This window comes from Bos taurus, chromosome 1, assembly GCF_002263795.3.
Source record: "Bos taurus isolate L1 Dominette 01449 registration number 42190680 breed Hereford chromosome 1, ARS-UCD2.0, whole genome shotgun sequence".
NCBI lineage: Eukaryota > Metazoa > Chordata > Mammalia > Artiodactyla > Bovidae > Bos > Bos taurus.
In genome coordinates, this window is record NC_037328.1 from 129,090,845 (window position 1) to 129,108,748 (window position 17,904).

A 17,904-nucleotide genomic window follows, 5' to 3' on the forward strand; every position below is an offset into this window, starting at 1 on the left:
ACCAGAGTATACTGTCTTGTTGAAGAAGGCAATGGCACCCCACTCCAGTACTCTTGCCTGGAAAATCCCATGGACGGAGGAGCCTGGTAGGCTGCAGTCCATGGGGTCGCTGAGAGTCGGACACGACTGAGCGACTTCACTTTCACTTTTCCCTTTCATGCATTGGAGAAGGAAATGGCAACCCACTCCAGTGTTCTTGCCTGGAGAATCCCAGGGACAGGGGAGCCTGGTGGGCTGCCATCTATGGGGTCGCACAGGGTCGGACACGACTGAAGCAACTTAGCAGCAGCAGCACACTGTCTTGTTCAGAACTTCACCAGAAGAATGTCACCATTTCTTAACAGCGCATTCCCCCAACACTGACCATGGTATCTGACTTGCAGATACAACACACCTGGATCCATCTGCATTTGTAACTGTGGAATTCACAGCAAGCATCTAATTCACTATCTCCTCTAGCACAAGCTGGGTGCAAGCATTATATGTTATTTTATAATACATTATTTTCCTTTTAGTTTCTTTATATTTCAGTTAAGGCATTACACTGATTTGTTAGATTATGTATACAAGCAAGCAATGATATCAGCAGATTTCACTTCAGGATAATAATGGGAGAACTACAAAATATGTGTTGTAAAAAGGAGCCATTGGTTCTGAAGCAATGCAAACCAGTGGTCTAGAATCATGTTCCTTTCTGCTTATTTCCCTGTTACGTGCCCTGACCCTTTAGTCGAACTCAGTTGGGTCCAAGCTCGAGGGTAATGTTGTTTTCCCTTGAGCCAGAGTCATGGGAAGGGGGCAGCTCTGTCCTGTCCAGGTCCCTGCCCCAGCAGCATAAATGACAGAAAAACTTGGGGCTTCCCAGGTGGAACAGTTGGTAAGGAATCCTCCTGTCAATGCAGGAGACACAGGTTGGATTCTTGGGTCAGGAAGATCCCCTGGAGAAGGAAATGGCAACATGGTCCAGTATTCTTGCCTAGGGAATCTTACAGTCAGAGGAGCCTATCAGGGGGCGGGGAAGGGGGTGCTCGCAGAGTCAGACCTGACTGAGTGACAGAGCACACAAGGAGAAAGGGGGTTTCAGGGTCAGAGGCAGGGCTATTAGCCTCCTGCACACCCCACCCTCCCCCTGCACAGTCCACATCGCCAGGAAGAACCTCAGGAGCTTCCCCTCCCAACACCAGCCTCAGAAGCACTGGATCTGGGTGTTTCCCTGTGCAGAGTATCAAAGCCTTAATGCTCAGAACTGAACCAGCATATCCTTAGAACCAGAGTAAATGTTTTGACTTTAACAGATTCCCACTTGCTCATTTTTGGTGAACTATGTGTGCATCCTGGGAATCTCAGCCCAGCCAGAAGTCAGCATCTCTTCCTGCTTGCCCACTTCCCTGTTAGGGGCAGAACTCCAAGGGCCTTATCACATGGAGCCATCTCACTCTCATTGATGACAAAGCTTTTCCAACTAAAAACTCATTCTTGCCTCTCAATACATATGCATCTGATATCATCAACTGTAAATCACTTTTAATTACTTGTTTTGGAAAAGGAGGCATGCTTTATACATGTAGGACTTCTACATTCTAGGGCTTAAGAGGATACTGACAGGATCGAGGAGGATCCACTGAGAAACACAGGAGAGTGCACTGGGCAGAGCATCAGACCTGCAGTAGCTGATGGCTGGGCATCCAGTGGTACCATCCTGGTGGCTCAGTGGTAAAGAATCTGTTTGCACTGCAGGAGCCACAGGAGACTCGGGTTCAATCCCTGGGTGGAGAAGATCCCCTGGAGAAAGGTTTGGCATCCCACTCTAGTATTCTTGCCTGGAGAATCCCATGGACAGAGGAGCCCGGCAGGCTGCTGTCCATAAGGTCCCAAAGAGTTGGGACATGACTGAAGTGACTTAGCATGCACACACACAGCTGATGGTTACAACTTAATTCTCATCAATGCAAGGACAGAAGATGTTCTCCCAAATAGGCTGCATTCAGTGCTACAGATTAAAGAGTGAGCCTCATGACTAAGCCTTTTCATTGATAGGAAAGTTAATTTAATTATCCCAGAAGGATACACACTCTGGAAATGGCATCCTGAATCATCAGCCTCAGAGGTTCGAGGCCCTGAGCCATCTAGCTTCCCAATCCCAAACCTGTCTCATCCCCAAAATGTCATCTGCCCCAGCCTGGCTCCAGCTCCTCATCCCGGAATGCACAAGTTCATGCCAATGACAGCAGTACCTAGACTGTACTGACTTGCTAACCAAATCCTCATACTCCATCAACCCTACTCAGGTGGGCTTGCACTGGAAAGATGGGCCTGGGGGCCCAGGGATAAAGAAGAAAAATGAGTCAAGGGAAACTCCACCCCAGTCCTGTATCCCCACAAAGCAATGAGCTGGGTTCTAGGGAACTCCAGCCATCACCCACACACCTACCTGTCAGTCACTTCAGTCACTCAGTCATGTCCGACTCTTTGCAAGCCCATGAACCGCAGCGCGCCAGGCCTCCCTGTCCATCACCAATTCCCGGAGTCCACTCAAACCTATGTCCATTGTGTCAGTTATGCCATCAACCATCTCATCCTCTGCTGTACCCTTCTCCTCCTGCCCTCAATCTTTCCCAGCATCAGGGTCTTTTCAAATGAGTCAACTCTTCGCATGAGGTAGCCAAAGTACTGGAGTTTCAGCTTCAACATCAGGCCCTCCAATGAACACCCAGGACTGATCTCCTGTAGCATGGACTGGCTGGATCTCCTTGCAGTCCAAGGGACTCTCAAGAGTCTTCTCCAACACCACAGTTCAAAAGCATCAATTCTTTGGTGCTCAGCTTTCTTTATAGTCCAACTCTCACAGCTATATATGACCACTGGAAAAACCATAGCCTTGACTAGATGGACCTTTGTTGGCAAAGTAATGTCTCTGCTTTTTAATATGCTGTCTAGGTTGGTCATAACTTTCCTTTCACGGAGTAAGCGTCTTTTAATTTCATGGCTGCAATCACCATCTGCAGTGATTTTGGAGCCCAGAAAAATAAAGTCTGCCACTGTTTCCCCTGTTTCCCCATCTATTTGCCATGAAGTGATGGGACTGGATGCCATGATCTTCGTTTTCTGAATGTTGAGCTTTAAACCAACTTTTTCACTCTCCACTTTCACTTTCATCAAGAGGCTCTTTAGTTCTTCTTCACTTTCTGCCATAAGGGTGGTGTCATCTGCATATTTGAGGTTATTGGTATTTCTCACGGCAATCTTGATTTCAGCTTGTGTTTCCTCCAGCCCAGCGTTTCTCATGATGTACTCTGCATAGAAGTTAAATAAGCAGGGTGACAATATACAGCCTTGACGTACTCCTTTTCCTATTTGGAACCAGTCTGTTGTTCCATGTCCAGTTCTAACTGTTGCTTCCTGACCTGCATACAGATTTCTCAAGAGGCAGGTCAGGTGGTCTGGTATTCCCATCTCTTTCAGAATTTCCCACAGTTTATTGTGATCCACACAGTCAAAGGCTTTGGCATAGTCAATAAAGCAGAAATAGATGTTTTCCTGGATCTCTCTTGCTTTTTCGATGATCCACTGGATGTTGGCAATTTGATCTCTGGTTCCTCTGCCATTTATAAAACTAGCTTGAACATCTGGAAGCTCACAGCTCACATTTTGCTGAAGCCTGGCTTGGAGAATTTTGAGCATTACTTTACTAGCATGTGAGATGAGTGCAACTGTGTGGTAGTTTGAACATTCTTTGGTATTATCTTTCTTTGGGATTGGAATGAAAACTGACCTGTGCTAGACCCTAAACCTCTGCAGACACAGGATGAGCATGCCACAGACCCTGACTTCAAGGATCAGGCAGTTTAGGAGCAAGCAGGTAGGCAAGCTGCTAAGTGCCACAATGAAAGTACATATGGGAGCTATGCAATGGAGGCGGCGGTCGGGAGTGGTAAGAATACCCTCCGGGACAGCCCAGGGATGCATCCTAGAGGAGGCACCAGGCTGCCAGGCAAGGCAGAAGCAGATAGAGTAGGGTGTGTGCACTCTCAGAGGCACAAGAAGGCCCAGGAGGCAGGGAACTGAGTTCCTTCCTTGGGTCAGGCTGAAGCATGAGGAGAAGATTCACTCATCCGCTTGCTTAGGCACTCTGCTAGGAGCTGGGCCCTGTGCACATAAGCACACCTTCTAGTCCAAGAACAGGTGGGCACCCACTAAAGAAAGGCCTTCTGGGATAAGCCAAGCAAAGTAGGGCTTTGCAAGTGGCACTAGTGGTAAAGAATCTGTCTGCCAATGCAGGAGACACAAGAGACACAAACTCAGTCCCTGGGTAGGAAAGATTCCCCTGGAGGAAAAAAAATGGCTACCCAGTCCAGTATTCTTGCCTGGAGAATCTCATGGACAGAGGAGCCATGTCCATGGGGTCGCACCGAGTCAGAGATGACTGAACATCTGAGTGCACACAAGGAATAGACATTATTCTGAAATTGATGAAGTGACACAGAGGAATTCTGACCCGGAGGTGATGAACTAGGTGTGACAAGGGCTGCATAAAATTGGATTAAAGAGGAATCAGTCCATGAGCTGGAGGGATAGAGAAGTACAGTCAGGCCAGGAGAATCCAAATTACCAAGTGCTCTCTGAGCAGTGACGCCCTGCCTCCCCACCACCCCCCAGCCTCACCCTCCGTCCTGAGCTGGCTGCAGTAGAAAGAGTCAGGGGTATAGATGGTGCCTGTCACAAGAAGCAAGGACCAGAGGGAAAAAAAACAGTCCAGGGCACTGAAGAACACATGGAGAACAACAGATGGAGAAGGATTAGGGTGCCACAGACTGCTGAGTGAGGTGTGCTGGCCGCTGCTCAGGGGATACCCTGCCCTGCCTTTCAGCAGATGCAATCAAGCTAGAGAACTAGGTTGAGTCCTTGCAGCTAATGGAGGGGAGACACTGGGCTGGATGACCATATTCAGGCAGTGCTTCTGTGGTTGAGTCTGAGCACCCCATCTGCACACCTGAGGCTCTTGCATTTCAATGGACATTGACTTCCTCCCTTGCCTCTTGGGGTACCTACTTAAGTGTTCAGGTGGGTTGGCTGGGGATTAGCAGGGCTTGAATTTCCCAGAAATCAAGGTTGCCTTAGTTCTGAAGGGGAGAAAGGATGTTCAAGTGCCCGTTTTCACCCACAGCCATGGAAACCACACACACTAAGCCCCATGGTGTCTCCATGCCAGGACCTAAGAGCGAAAAGCCAACAAGACCCAGTAGAGCTGGCAGTCAGCATGGGCAGGAGCCCAGATTTTTAAGGATCTGTAGCCGCTACTGCCAGCTTTTGGATGACATAAGGTGGGTCAAATAGACTCATCCCTGGAGGGCTTCCACAATTTGAGCACAGGAGCTAAATCGCTCTAATACAGTTTGAGTGCCATGACAGAGACCCATCTGTCTCACATGTCCCCCAGAGCCTCCAGGCAGCCTACCATGCTGCCCCAAATGCCACCAGTGTGCAAATGCTTAACCCTAGGGGTGGAGCTGTGTTCCCTCTTTCTAAATGCACACATCACCAAGTGAGATCATACATCATGTCCCATTACCTTAGCTTACAGGAAAGTCAGAGTGTTTCCTCTCTGATAAGATGATGTAAATAGAGCTTTAGGGCATCAGGTCTAGGAGACTTGAGATAGGGGTAGTGGCACCTCCAAATTCCCTCTATCAGGGCCCATATGGTTGGGAGTATGAACAGGTGACTTGTTTTGAAGCTGTGACTGCATGGTGAGCCCTGTGTCTTTAGTAAGATTAGATGGTTCTGATCCACAGAAGTAGCCAAGTCTTCTAAAGATACTTCTATTAACATTTCCCATGGGACTGAGAAAACAGACTGTAAGATTAGGAGGAAGATGATTCTCATTAATATTGGTGGTATTTTAAGCAGTGGCTTCCAGGGAGCAGCCAAACCTTACCTCCAAAAGCAGTTCTTAGTCCTCCAAGGTCTTGAAGAGAGAGATCCTGGTGGAAACCGGGAGCAGGAAGAGATATCTCAGGAGGGAAAACGGTGGATGAGAAGTATGCTAAAGGCGACCCAACAATTCCATCAGCCCTCCCCTTCTCCCTCATAGGCTCTGAGACAAGAGGTGGGATACATCTGAAAGCAAAACTCCAGAAAAACATCTTCAAGCAAAGATGCTTGGCTAGTGTCTGACTTGAATTCCTCCACGAAAGAGGGCTGGAATTTAAGTACTAGCAGATGGGTAGAGAGGGGAGGCAGGGGGCTCTTCAAGAAGAAAATATTTTATTCATGATCTCTAGTCAAAAGAGGAATCAGTTCAGTTCAGTTCAGTTCAGTCCCAGAGGAATAGACCACTAAAAAGACTTAAATGTCATTTTTAAATTAATACACAAGAAACAACCATCTTGATAATTCTGATGATGGTGCAATAAAGCCAAAATCATTGGTTTGCTTTTGGGAAAAAAAATAGCCAATAAAAAGAAAGTAAAATCTAGGTCGTGAATGTAAAATTCTTTTTAACTCTTAAATCTCTGATCAGCCTCCTTCCCTGTTCCAAATGATAACATACGCTCCCACAAACAAACAAAAATACACAAGAAAGGAAGAAATGAAGATGAAGGAAGGAAGAAAGGAAAGTAGGAAGGAGTGAAAGAAAGAAACTTAATACAATAAACTGTAAACTCAATATCTTCTCTCATTGCCTAACATTTCTGTGAATTTCCTGAGTGATGGCTTGTCTTTTAGCTCTTGGCTGAGAGTCCTGATTCTTAATCCCTCCCATACAGGGTATGGAGGAGAGAATTTCAAGCATTTTGCAGCAGATAAGTGTGCCAAGAAGTGCTGGCAGAGCACCATGAACTGAGATTCTAGGACTGAGTGGGTTCTGTCCTTGCGTGAGGACCAGAGTATGTTAGCTCCAGAAACACGGAGAAGCAGTCGCACACTCCAACACTGCTCTCCCACATTCTGTGTGACATCTAACCATTAGTGATACGTTCCTTCCAATTAACATTATCCTTGGTAGGTCTGGAACCACTAGCTCCAGGGCAGGCTGTGGTTATCTGAAACACACTGCCTTTCAAAGGGTTTGTGGAACAGAGTGAAAATCTGTCCCTAGGAGAGCATTTGCAGGTTGGAGAACTCAGAAGCAGAAAAGAGTTGGGAAAACAAACATTCAGAACCACAAACCACCAAACACATCCAAACACACAGTCAATCAAGTTAAGGAAATGCATACAGAGTCTCCTCCACAATTCCTTTTTTTTTTTTTTTTTTGACGTGGATCATTTTTAAAGTCTTTATTGAATTTGTTACAACATTGCTTCTGTTTTGTGTTTCGGTTTTTTGGCGGCAAGGCCTATAGGCTCTTAGCTCCCCAGCCAGGGATCAAACTGAACCCCCTGCATTGGAAGGTGAAGTCTTCACCACTAGACCACCAGGGAAGTCCCTCCCCTCATTCTTCCAAAGTGTTTATACTACGCCCTGCTCCCTCTAGCCTTTGTGCAATCTCCATGGTCCCATGAGAGAGGGACAGAGCAGGTGACAAGCTACTCCAGAGACCCCAGTCCTCACTCAACAAACTTTCCTTGAAAAGCAGGCTTGTAACTGGATGACTAGGGACTCCTCTTCTCTCACACTCTCACTCTCCACCCCGGCAGGTAAAAGGACAGCGATCTTGGCCCCCAACCTGACAGGTCTGAATAGAGATCCCAGATGAAGAGTCTGGGTCCGTTCCCATCCACCTGACCCTCCTTCTTTCTTTTCCTGATCGCCTCCCAAGGTTTTGTTCACCAGCCTGTCCTCAGCAATCAGACGGTCAAAGGCAGACTGAAAAGGAGGAGCTGCAAGGGCCCAAGGGCAAGATGACCCTTGATGCCCCAATGGGTCACTAACTTTCCATTACCCACACCCACTTGAGGCTGCCCTGTCCACACCCAAAGCTGGGCTGCCTTCTGTGAAATAGGCAGAAGCTTCCTCAGAGCACCTAGCCTGAGCATCAGGCAGAAGCTTCTCTGGCTTCAGGTGTGGATTGACATGCTAAGTGTTTCCTGACAGCCCAAGAGAGTGTGAATACCTAGCCATGTTCTCAAGCTATACAAGTCTAGCGCCAACTGTACTGATGCAGAGGAAATCGCAAATAATGCACTTTAAGGCCAGAACTCCAATATTTTTGAAGGGTTTCATTTCTCCTCCTTTCCAACTTTGATATACATACTTACTTAACAAGGGTCTGGGGAGGGTTAATTGAATTAATGTATGTAAAGTGCTCGAGGTTTGAAGAGAATACGCAATATAAATGGAAGTGTCACTAAAAAGGTTAATCTAATTTACATCTAACACTTTCAGTTCATGGTGTTAATGAACTATATCCTTTTAGAGAGTGATTAATTTATAGAAATGTGATTATTTTTCCTAATGCTTTATATGGGTCAGCTTCTTCTCTTACTGTATCTAACTTTATAGGAGAATTCAGCATTTTATAAATTAAAATAGTAAATCATATACCCCTATAATGGTTATATTTCATTAATTACAAGGAGACATGCATTAGATTAACATTTATCTGTTTTAATTAATTTGCTGCAATGCAGTTATCCATGCAAATTGGAAAACGACACATCAACTTGACATCATATTAACAGTTTTGACTGGTTCTACCCTGAAAATTTATGGGCCTGCAACTGCTGCATAACCATGGTGACCACCCACTGTGCACCATATGCAGACTAAACACAAAAGAACAAGAGCCTTAACGCTAAATGCAGACTTCTGAAAATATCATTAATTGAACTGATAAGACAGTATAAAGGCAGAAAGATGTAGGGCTTTGTTTGAGGGGAGTTTGAGCCCTGAAGTCTCACAGGCAATTTCTTAAATCTGATCACCTTATTTGCTTAAACACTTTATCCTTCCAAAGGGCATTCAGAGCCCTTAGCAAATGGATACTCAGAACTTTCTTGAGCAGAGGAGGGAGATGCCATGGTGTCCTTTTGGCACAGGAAGAAGCAGATATCAGAGGGGCTGCGTGATGTGTCCTGACCCTCACACTGACCAGTGAATCGAAGTCAGGAGACTGGGAAAAAATGCCTTTCCTACCTTCTCCACGATGATTTCCTTGTCGCACTTACTTGGAAGACTGCAGATTTGTTTAACTCTATAATACAACAGGCAGTATGGAAATGCAAAGTGGCAGAAGTCACCAAAAATGATGTGTTGTGGGCTTTTTTTTTTTTTAAACAGCAAAACTTAAATTAAATTTCAGCCAATTAAGCATTTTTAGAAGCAATGAGAGTAGTGTTCACAGGCTTTCTCAGTGAGAATTCCAACAGCATCTGCCACACCTGATTCCCTCACACATCTTGGTGTGCTTAAAGTTCTCCTGATTCATCTGTAGAACAGAGTGTTTTCAGTACCATGTGTAAAACAGCTAGTGGGAAGCCGCTCTATATATAGTACAGGGAGCTCAGCTCAGTGCTCTATGATGACCTAGAGGGCTGGGATGAACATATTCTATGATGTTCATTTACCAGTGTGTAAAATGAGTACTTGTGAAAAAGACAACTGATATGTGTAAAATCCAGCCATGACAGCAGAAGGAAGGGTGGCTTTAGGAGCAGTCAGGTTACCTGCTACTCCATCTACACTATCTCTCCCACCCTTGCCACACTCACCTCCTCATTCTACCGAGTCCAGGCTTCAAGTATAACTAATACACTTGAAAATGTCTGTGGTAGCTTTCTTTGACCCTGGCTATTTAAAAAAAAAAAAGGAGTCAGAGGAGGGCCATGATTAACCCAAATGAACGACTGCTGGGAGGCCTTCCTGGCCCAAGAGACCCGGCCAATGGACCACGCAATGCAGACAGCTGCCTTCTCTGCTTGAGGCCAAGCATGATGGGGGTGGGTGAGGAGGATGGAGGAAGGCCTCCAGCTCCCCGGGTGAGGACAGAGAGGCTATGTTCACTCTTGATGGGGAAGTCAATCAGAGAGTGAGCCTTCCAGAAAAACAATTCTTTCAGCAATTTTGTAGTGAAACCCAAATGCCCTTGGACTGTGAGGAGATGCCTTCCAGGGCAGCAGAGCCTCTCTGGCTCCACTCAGAGCTTCCCTCAGACTGAAGACACATCACACTGCTAGGTATGCTCACATGACATGGGAAGTCCGTGTCTGCCACACTGTTCTGGGTTTACATCTCAGCCCCACGACACTAAGCTGCGGGACCTTGGGCAAGTTACTTCCCTTCTCTGAGTCTCAGTTTTCTCCTCTGTAAATACAGGATAGTAATTCGAACTACATAATCAGTGGATCAATCCAACTGGGGTTAAGATCAAACCAACTGTCACATGCAAAGTGCTTAAAATAGTGCTTGGCACAGGGTATGCATTCAATAAACACGCATTCCTTTATTAGCTCTGTAATCTCTGTGCAGAAATATATTTTTCCATGGCTGGGCTCCCTCCTCACTCCTGCCCATGCACCAACATGGGCATTCTTTCTTTGCATCTACATGTCCTACCCCCCAACCCCATCTTCTTACAAATGCCTACTCACCCATTAAGACCTCTTATCTTTCCTAGTTTCTCCTATCCTTGCCAATTTCTGTCTTTCCTGAAAGACTTTTTCAAGGTCTTTCACGCACAGTCTGACCTCTCCCCAGAAGCTATAGAGTTCTTCAACAGTTTGCGTCATGTGTGATGTTTGCCCTAGACAGAGTGTGAGCTCTCTGACACCTGAAACTTGCTTTATCTTTTTGTTCCCCTCACAGAATAACAGGAGACTGAGAAATGGCTAGCTATTGGCTGATATGGCTAAAAATGGGCCCCAGTTCATGTTTGGGTTGGTCTCACTCTCTCAGGCATTCTCCTCTGATCACTGCCCTCTTCTGCCTTCTGCCTATTGCTCCCTGATGGAATGGTATGGATGAATGTCAGTGTTCTCCCAAAATTCACCTGTTGAAACCCTTCCCCTCAATGTGATGACATTAGGAGAGAGGGTCTTTGGGATACCCTCTCCTTAAAACCCAAATCCTAGCATACTAGGATTAGAAGAGGTCTTGAGGGTGGGGCCCTCATGAATGGGATTAGTGCCTTTATAAGAGTCATGAGAAAACTTGCTTCCTTTCTCTGCATTTCACACATCAGACACAATGAGAAGTTGGCAGTTTGCAACCCAGAAAAGAACTTTCACCAGAACCCAATCATGCCAGCACCCTGATCTTGGACTTCCTTCCTTCAGAACCATAGAAATCAATTTCTGTTGTTTATAAGCCACCCAATCTATTGTATTTTTTTTTTTTTTTTACAGGAGCTCCAGCTGACTAAGATAGCAAACGTCTGTCCTATTCAGTGCCTGTGTCTTCAGTTCAGCATGCTTCCCCCAGCTCAGTCTTCTCATGATCTATCCACAAACCCACCATTCCAATTTCCACAGGCTCCAATTAGTAGTGGGCTAAATAATAAATTATAAAATAATAATCTGTCTCAAACTGTCATTTGGTTATCACAGCTTCAGTTACCCCTTTCCACATAAACATGCGTCATCACAGAAATCGTCAATATCTTAAACAAACAAAAGAATGCTTCTCTGTTTCCTGGGACAGCAAGGCTGGGAGGAAAATATTCACTGGTCAGGGGACTTCTCTTAACAACCCAAATCACACCAGAGACCAGAATCCCATACCTTCAGCACCAGCATTGATAGATGTTTAGATAACATACATTGCCGAGTCCTTCCTCAGAGCTCACCCTGCATTAAGTGCCAGGGCTTTAGAGATTAATGAGATGAGATATGGGTCCCAGCCTCAAAGGCATTCATAGAGTAGTATTTTCACAATTCAAGTCAAATGTCTCTGCGTACATGTATTTATATATCACTATGTGCACATACATGGAGAGAGACAGAGAAAACAGAGTTTGAATGGAGGGAAGGTATGAACAAAGCTACTGAACTGCCAAGAGGTCAGTCAGAAGGGGAGAATCTCAAATGCTAGAACCCAGTGTTTAAATGATCAGAAATTACAGTCACCATATATTTAATTTTGTTTACATGCCATGAACTGCACTAAGTGATTTCTAAACACTATCCTGCCAACTACTCGGCAAGGCAGATCTTTGTATCCCCATTTGATAGATAAAGAAACTGAGGTTCAAAGGGATTAACTGATTTGCCCAAGATTATCTAACTGGGAAGGGGTAGGTCCAGGATTAGAACCCAGGTTTCTCTGGTTACTAAGCCCAAATTTTCCTTCCTAGAGGACAGGAGAAAAACAAAAATATCCAAAATGTCTGTGAAACAATACCATTGCAACTGCAAACAGGTGGCTTCACTAAGCCAATCACTGCTGATTGTTCAGCTGATACTCCAGAGGCCAGGCAGAAGGATAACCTTGGAGATGCAGGGAGAATCAGGATGTGATTCCAGCTCGGGGGCTTACAGGGTGGTGATGGACCAGCCTAGGAGCACAAGGTACTCCGGAGGGAAAGCCGCAGCCTGGGGGACCAGACTGGGGGACCAGTCAGGGGAGGCTCCCAGGGGAGACCATGTCCAGCCCTGGCCATGTCTTGAGTCACAGAAGGAATCAGGATGAGGAAGGTGACCTTACAGCCCAAAGAATAGTCCAAAGGGCCCAGGGCAGGAATGAGCCCATCCTGGCCCAAGAACCACAGGTACTCTGGGATGAGTGCAGGTCAGCACATGCCCTCTGATGTGCTGCTGGGGATGTTTTGTCACTGTGCTTCAGTTGTTGGGGAAACTACTGCCACATCGCTAGAAGTCACATGCTACTTTCCCAGAGATGATACAGGACAATTCACTATAAAAATCCCACACCACTTTCGCCCCTGTAGGAGGTTCTGCATGTGCACTTTTGAATAGACAGGGATGGTTTTTGAATCTGTTAGAGGGAGGGTGAGGCTGCTCAAAGCAGGTTTCTGTGATTAAGAACAAGGCCCACTCCCTTCACCTCTTGACAGGCCCCTCGAGACAACAGCCTTGGACTCTCCTGCTGCTGGCAGGACCATAGGGCTCCTAGGGATCTCAGAGATATAGTCAGCTTCCTCATGGCTGCCAGATCTGCCTTTAAACCCAAAGGGGAGAACACTTGATGAATAGTCAGGGGGGCACTGGGTGTAATGAGCCTTCTCATTCTCACCCCAGTGTCACAACCTTCACTGATAGTCCTGGCAAGTCATTTGCCCTCTTTCAGACTTAGTTTCTTCTCTGTGAAGTGGGCTACCAACATCAGCCCTGCATGGCTTGTAAATATGAGACACAGTCCAGGTAAAGAGATTAGCAGAGTGCCTGTTACTCTAAGGAGAGGTTCCACAAACTGCAATTACTACAATTATACAACTCTTGCTACAATTCCGCTCTGTCCTCTCCCCTCCTTACTACCAAATGCTGCACTTGCAAGCCCTTTCCCACCCCCATCTCCCTTGTCTGCATCCCCATCATATGGTACTATGCTTGGTACAAACTCAGCCGGCTGTTATTCTTTTAAAGTTTTCACATAAAAATCTCATCTCTTCAACCAGATCAAAGCTCTCAAAGCAAGGCAGTAGTGAGATGGGAATGGGGGTGGTCTTCTTATATTTTCTAAGAACCCTCCAAAGCACTGAGCCAGGTTCTGGAAACATAGGCAGACACAACATCAGTTATTACTGATGGTCTATACTCAAGTATGGGTTTCTCTGGTAGCTCAGCTTGTAAAGAATCTTCTTGTAATGCTACAGACCCTGGTTCGATTCCTGAGTTGGCAAGATCACCTGGACAAGGGATAGGCTACCCTCTCCAGAATTCTTAGGATTCCCTGGTGACTCAGATGGTAAAGAATCCACCTGAAATGCAGGAGACCCCTGGGTTAGGAAGATCCCCTGGAGGAGGGCATGGCAACACACTCCAGTATTCTTGGAGAATGAAAAATAAGCCTTCTATTTTTTTGAGAATCCCCATGGACAGAGGAGCCTGGCGGGCTGCAGTCCATGGGGTCACAGAGTCAGACACAACTGAGCAACTAAGCAAAGCACATACTCAGGTATTGTTCTGAACAATCAATGCCTGGATCTTGAGAACTGAAAAGGGTTTGCGTACCAGGCTCATGAGACCTGAGACCACTGACATATCACCAAATTTGACACATATCTTAAGATGTTTATTGTATTTCTTTTTCCCCTGGATAAGACATGTCTTTCTCTGCCCCAGAGGCTCCTTGGGTCCACAATGCCCTCTCAGCTTTGCATAGGATCTGGTTCCTTCAAGGCGTCCTGGAAGTATTTGCCTATTTTGAATAGCCAAGACACAGAAAAGTAAAAGGAAGGTGTTATAATAGCTCTCTGGCCACTGTATTATTTCTGAAGTCGGGGATACGTTTGCACTGAAATTGCAGAGATCCTGCAAAAACGGTTCCCAGGGCTTAGCTGCTCGATTTGCTACAGGCAAGAAGCAAGAAACACAAAGGCAAAACCAGCTGTGTGCCTCAAACACAACATCATACAGGAGCCCACACCAGGAAGATGTGCTTCCAGACAGTTGTCCAGAGGGTGTATTCAAGTCTGCCAGGACACTCCACTCCCAATCTTCCTCTACACGTGAATTCGGAACTGTATGGGAAAAGAAGGGTATTTTTCATTCAATCTTCTTCACATGCCTCCCTGACTTTTCTGCTCTTTAGTAATATGGGAATAATAACAACATGGACGTGTTAAACTGCAAAGTCAGTGGCAGGATGCATCATATACAAAGCATAATCTTCAGTGTCTCAAACATTCTTCAGAGATGATTTGAAATTTGGAAACGTAAAATGAATGTACATTGTGATAAGGAAAGTCAGCCCTGTACTTCCCAACTGAAGTGTTATAGTAAATGTCTCTGTTTTGATCAAGTATTACACATTTGTCTTTAAAAAAAAAAAAAATGCGGCTAACAACGCCCTTTGCAGCCCCCCAGTGGTAGGAAAGAGAAAGAAGGAAGACGAGGGATTCAGAAAGCAACTCGCACTCAGCAGACCAATCAGCTTTTTACTCCAGAAAGACAAATGGCTTGTTTTCAGCACGAAATGAATATGTTCTAACTGAGGAAGATGAAAAGTGTTGGTTAAAATGCACATAATTATTCATATAAGCGTGAATCATTGAGAGCCTGGATTTTTTTTTTTTTCTTTTCAATCTTTCTCTCTTATCTGTACCGTTTTCCATTCTAACCTGGGAACCCCGCAACGCATTAGCATACCAGGTCTTCTTCTCAAACAAGTTTTCCCTTCTTTCTTCACTTGCTGTGAGCCCCCCTGTTTGCAGACATCTGCTCATACATACACAATTTGCTCTACTATAAAGTGAAGAAAAAATTCAATAGCTATCACTCGCCTGTTTAACAAAGTTTTTATATTGGGGAAGGAGAGTAAAAGCTTTGGAACTTCATTAATTCCGTTTTCACAAAAACAACAGTCTCTCGGGGTGATGGGCGGCTTCTTTACACATTTCTTTACCTTTGCCACATGTTTGAGAAATCTTCATCAGTTTTCCGCTGTCTTCCGCCAAAAGAAACTACTTCTCAAGGATGGGGGTGGGGGGATGGGATGAAAAGAAATAGGATGCCTACTTATAAAATCATGTCACCAAAAACCATGTCATCAAAAAACTAAAAGGTTACAGGATGAACAGAAACTCTACTATCCTCAATTGTATCATTCTCAAGTTGCGAGAGAGGCATTTCCGAGGTTCTCAGGAGTCGAACTGTGTGCCTCATACTCTCCCCACCCTCCAAGGGTAATTAAACACAGAAAACATTCCCTCCTGAGCCAAGTGGAAGCTACAGTGCAAAGCCAGCTTGCAAATCAAATTGCCTCTAATAGGGCGTCTCTTTATCTTCTGGAGCAAACTCCTTCCTCTGACAATGGTCACTGACCACGATCCTCCCGGAGCTGGTTAACGGGCAAATTTGACCACAACCATTAAACCAAGCGCACGCTCTCCCAGTTAAAGCACAGAGAATCAACAAGTTAGCATAAAGCTGGGCGCCCCAGCCCAGAACTGCCTCTCCGGCGCCCACCGCCGCCCACCCCTCGCTCTGCTCCTCCCTTGCCTCGCCCACCACCGTCCAGCAAGCACGTGACCTTCCGTTTTCAGTTCACCCTCTGGTCTCCCCCACCCCAGCGCTCCTCCCCGCACTCCAAGGCAGCAAATTCCGCGGTTCGCCAGCCTACAGCCTCTCGACCTCGCCAGGCGTTCGCCCGGATCTTGCTTCCTCCGAGGCGCGAGGAGCCGAGAGGTCAAAACTACAAGCGAACCAGAATAGCCGGGAGGGAGGTCACCCGGTTCTGCGCCCGGGTGCCGAAGCACAGTCGCAGAGGCTGTGGGGAACATCACATCCCGCACTTCTCCTGGACCCCGAGGGCGCGCATTCCCAGGGGAGCCAGAGCCGCCCCGGGGGAGCCTGAGGCCAGCCAAGGGGAGCCTTCTCTGGAGCCCACAAGTTTCCACCCCATCCCCGAGCTGGGAGACGAGCCCTGCTCTCTCATTAGAGGCGCCGCCGCCAATTCCTCTTTCTGGGCTGAAGCAAACAACTGCCTCTGGGCTGAAGCAGACAACTGCCTCTCCGCGTCGCACCAGCGCCCTGCTCGAGTCGTCTCCCGGCCAGAGCCCGCGACTCAGACAGTACGCCCCCATCCCGGGGCAGACAGCCCCGAAACTTATCCCGACTCCCCAGACCTCGCCTTCCCCAGGGTCCCTAGGCCCCGCCCAGGGCTTGGGTCGGCGTCCGCAGGTGAAATCTATCTAGTCCACGGCGCAGGGCGCTCACTTCGGGCAACCTGGGCGCACGGGCGCCGGGAAACTGCGGCAAGGAAGGGTGTGCAAATCCAGCGTGAGCCCGGGTGCCCGCTGCTTACACTCTCAAGCCCGCCCTGCTTCCCTCCTCGAAGACGAAGAAAGTTCCCCAGCACCCACCTTTAGCCGCGAGGAGGCGGCGCCGCCCGCTCTCCCCGCCGCCGCTGCCGCTCCCCACGCCCAGCGCCAGCAGGAGCGGCACCCAGCACAGCCTTCCAGTCAGCATCCTCGCCGCCGCCGCCGCCTCAGAGCTGCCGCCGCCGCCTATTCCCCGCACCGACTCTCCCCTCCCGGTGCGCGCCGGGCCGCGGGCCGCCTCGCCCTGCCGCTGGGTGCGCTTTGGGAGCCGCCGCGCTCGGTCTCCGGTGTCCACCGCCGCGCCGCTAGCCCGCCGGCAGCAGCCGCGCTCACTGGCACGGACCTGGAGCGGCTCCGGCGCTCACCCCGGGACGGCCCGTGACGTCACGGACGGGGGGAGGCGGCTCCTGCATATTCATGAGGCGCGGACACCGGCAGCGGCCGTGAGCTCGCGGCTCCGCGGCCCCGGCCCCCAACTTTGCCCGCCGTCCTCGAGCTCTCGGGGCGCTCCAGCTCCAGTTTTCCTGCTCCAGGCAGGACTCGGCTCCCAGAGGGCCAGGTGGGCGGCTGCGGGGAGCCCTCTGGCCGTGCACCCTTCTCGCTCCGGCTCGCAAATAACTGCCTAAAGGGATGACTGGCTCCCTCAGAAGTGGTTCCCGGGAGCCTGAGCGTCGCCCGCGGGGACTCAGGGCGCCGGGCCCCGCCACGCCCTTGAAGCTGACATCCGCTCCAAGAGAAGCGGGGGCGTTGCTGCCAGTCCTGCCCGTGGCCGGAACTCTGGACGTTCTATGCCGCCTGGTCTGGGGAGGGCGCCCGGCCCACGCTAGAGTTGGAGAGCGCGAGTGCTGCGAGCGCTGGTCGGAGTTGCGGGGCCGTGTGCATCACCGCGGACCGGAAGGGCAGTGGCCGGAGTCCGCACCATCTTGGAGATGCAGGGACAGCCAAGGCTCCTGGAGGCTGATGGACCAGATCACAGAAGGCAGACTTGGGGCGCTGGGCCTGCCGAGGCTACAGTGGGACAGAAA

The 17,904-nt window shown here is 48.1% G+C and overlaps 1 protein-coding gene across 2 annotated transcripts in view; it reads right to left on the minus strand.

Moving 5' to 3' along the window:
* CLSTN2 (calsyntenin 2) overlaps positions 1-17,606 on the minus strand; it is a 735,088-nt gene extending 717,482 nt beyond the window's left edge. The window contains exon 1 of one of the 2 annotated variants that reach the window (XM_005201877.5): positions 16,922-17,606. In XM_005201877.5, the coding sequence (XP_005201934.2) occupies positions 16,922-17,027 (106 nt within the window). In that variant the 5' untranslated portion in view covers positions 17,028-17,606. The remainder of the gene's footprint in view (positions 1-16,921) is intronic. The other variant, NM_001206757.2, reaches the window with a different exon arrangement.
* Positions 17,607-17,904: the final 298 nt, after the last annotated feature.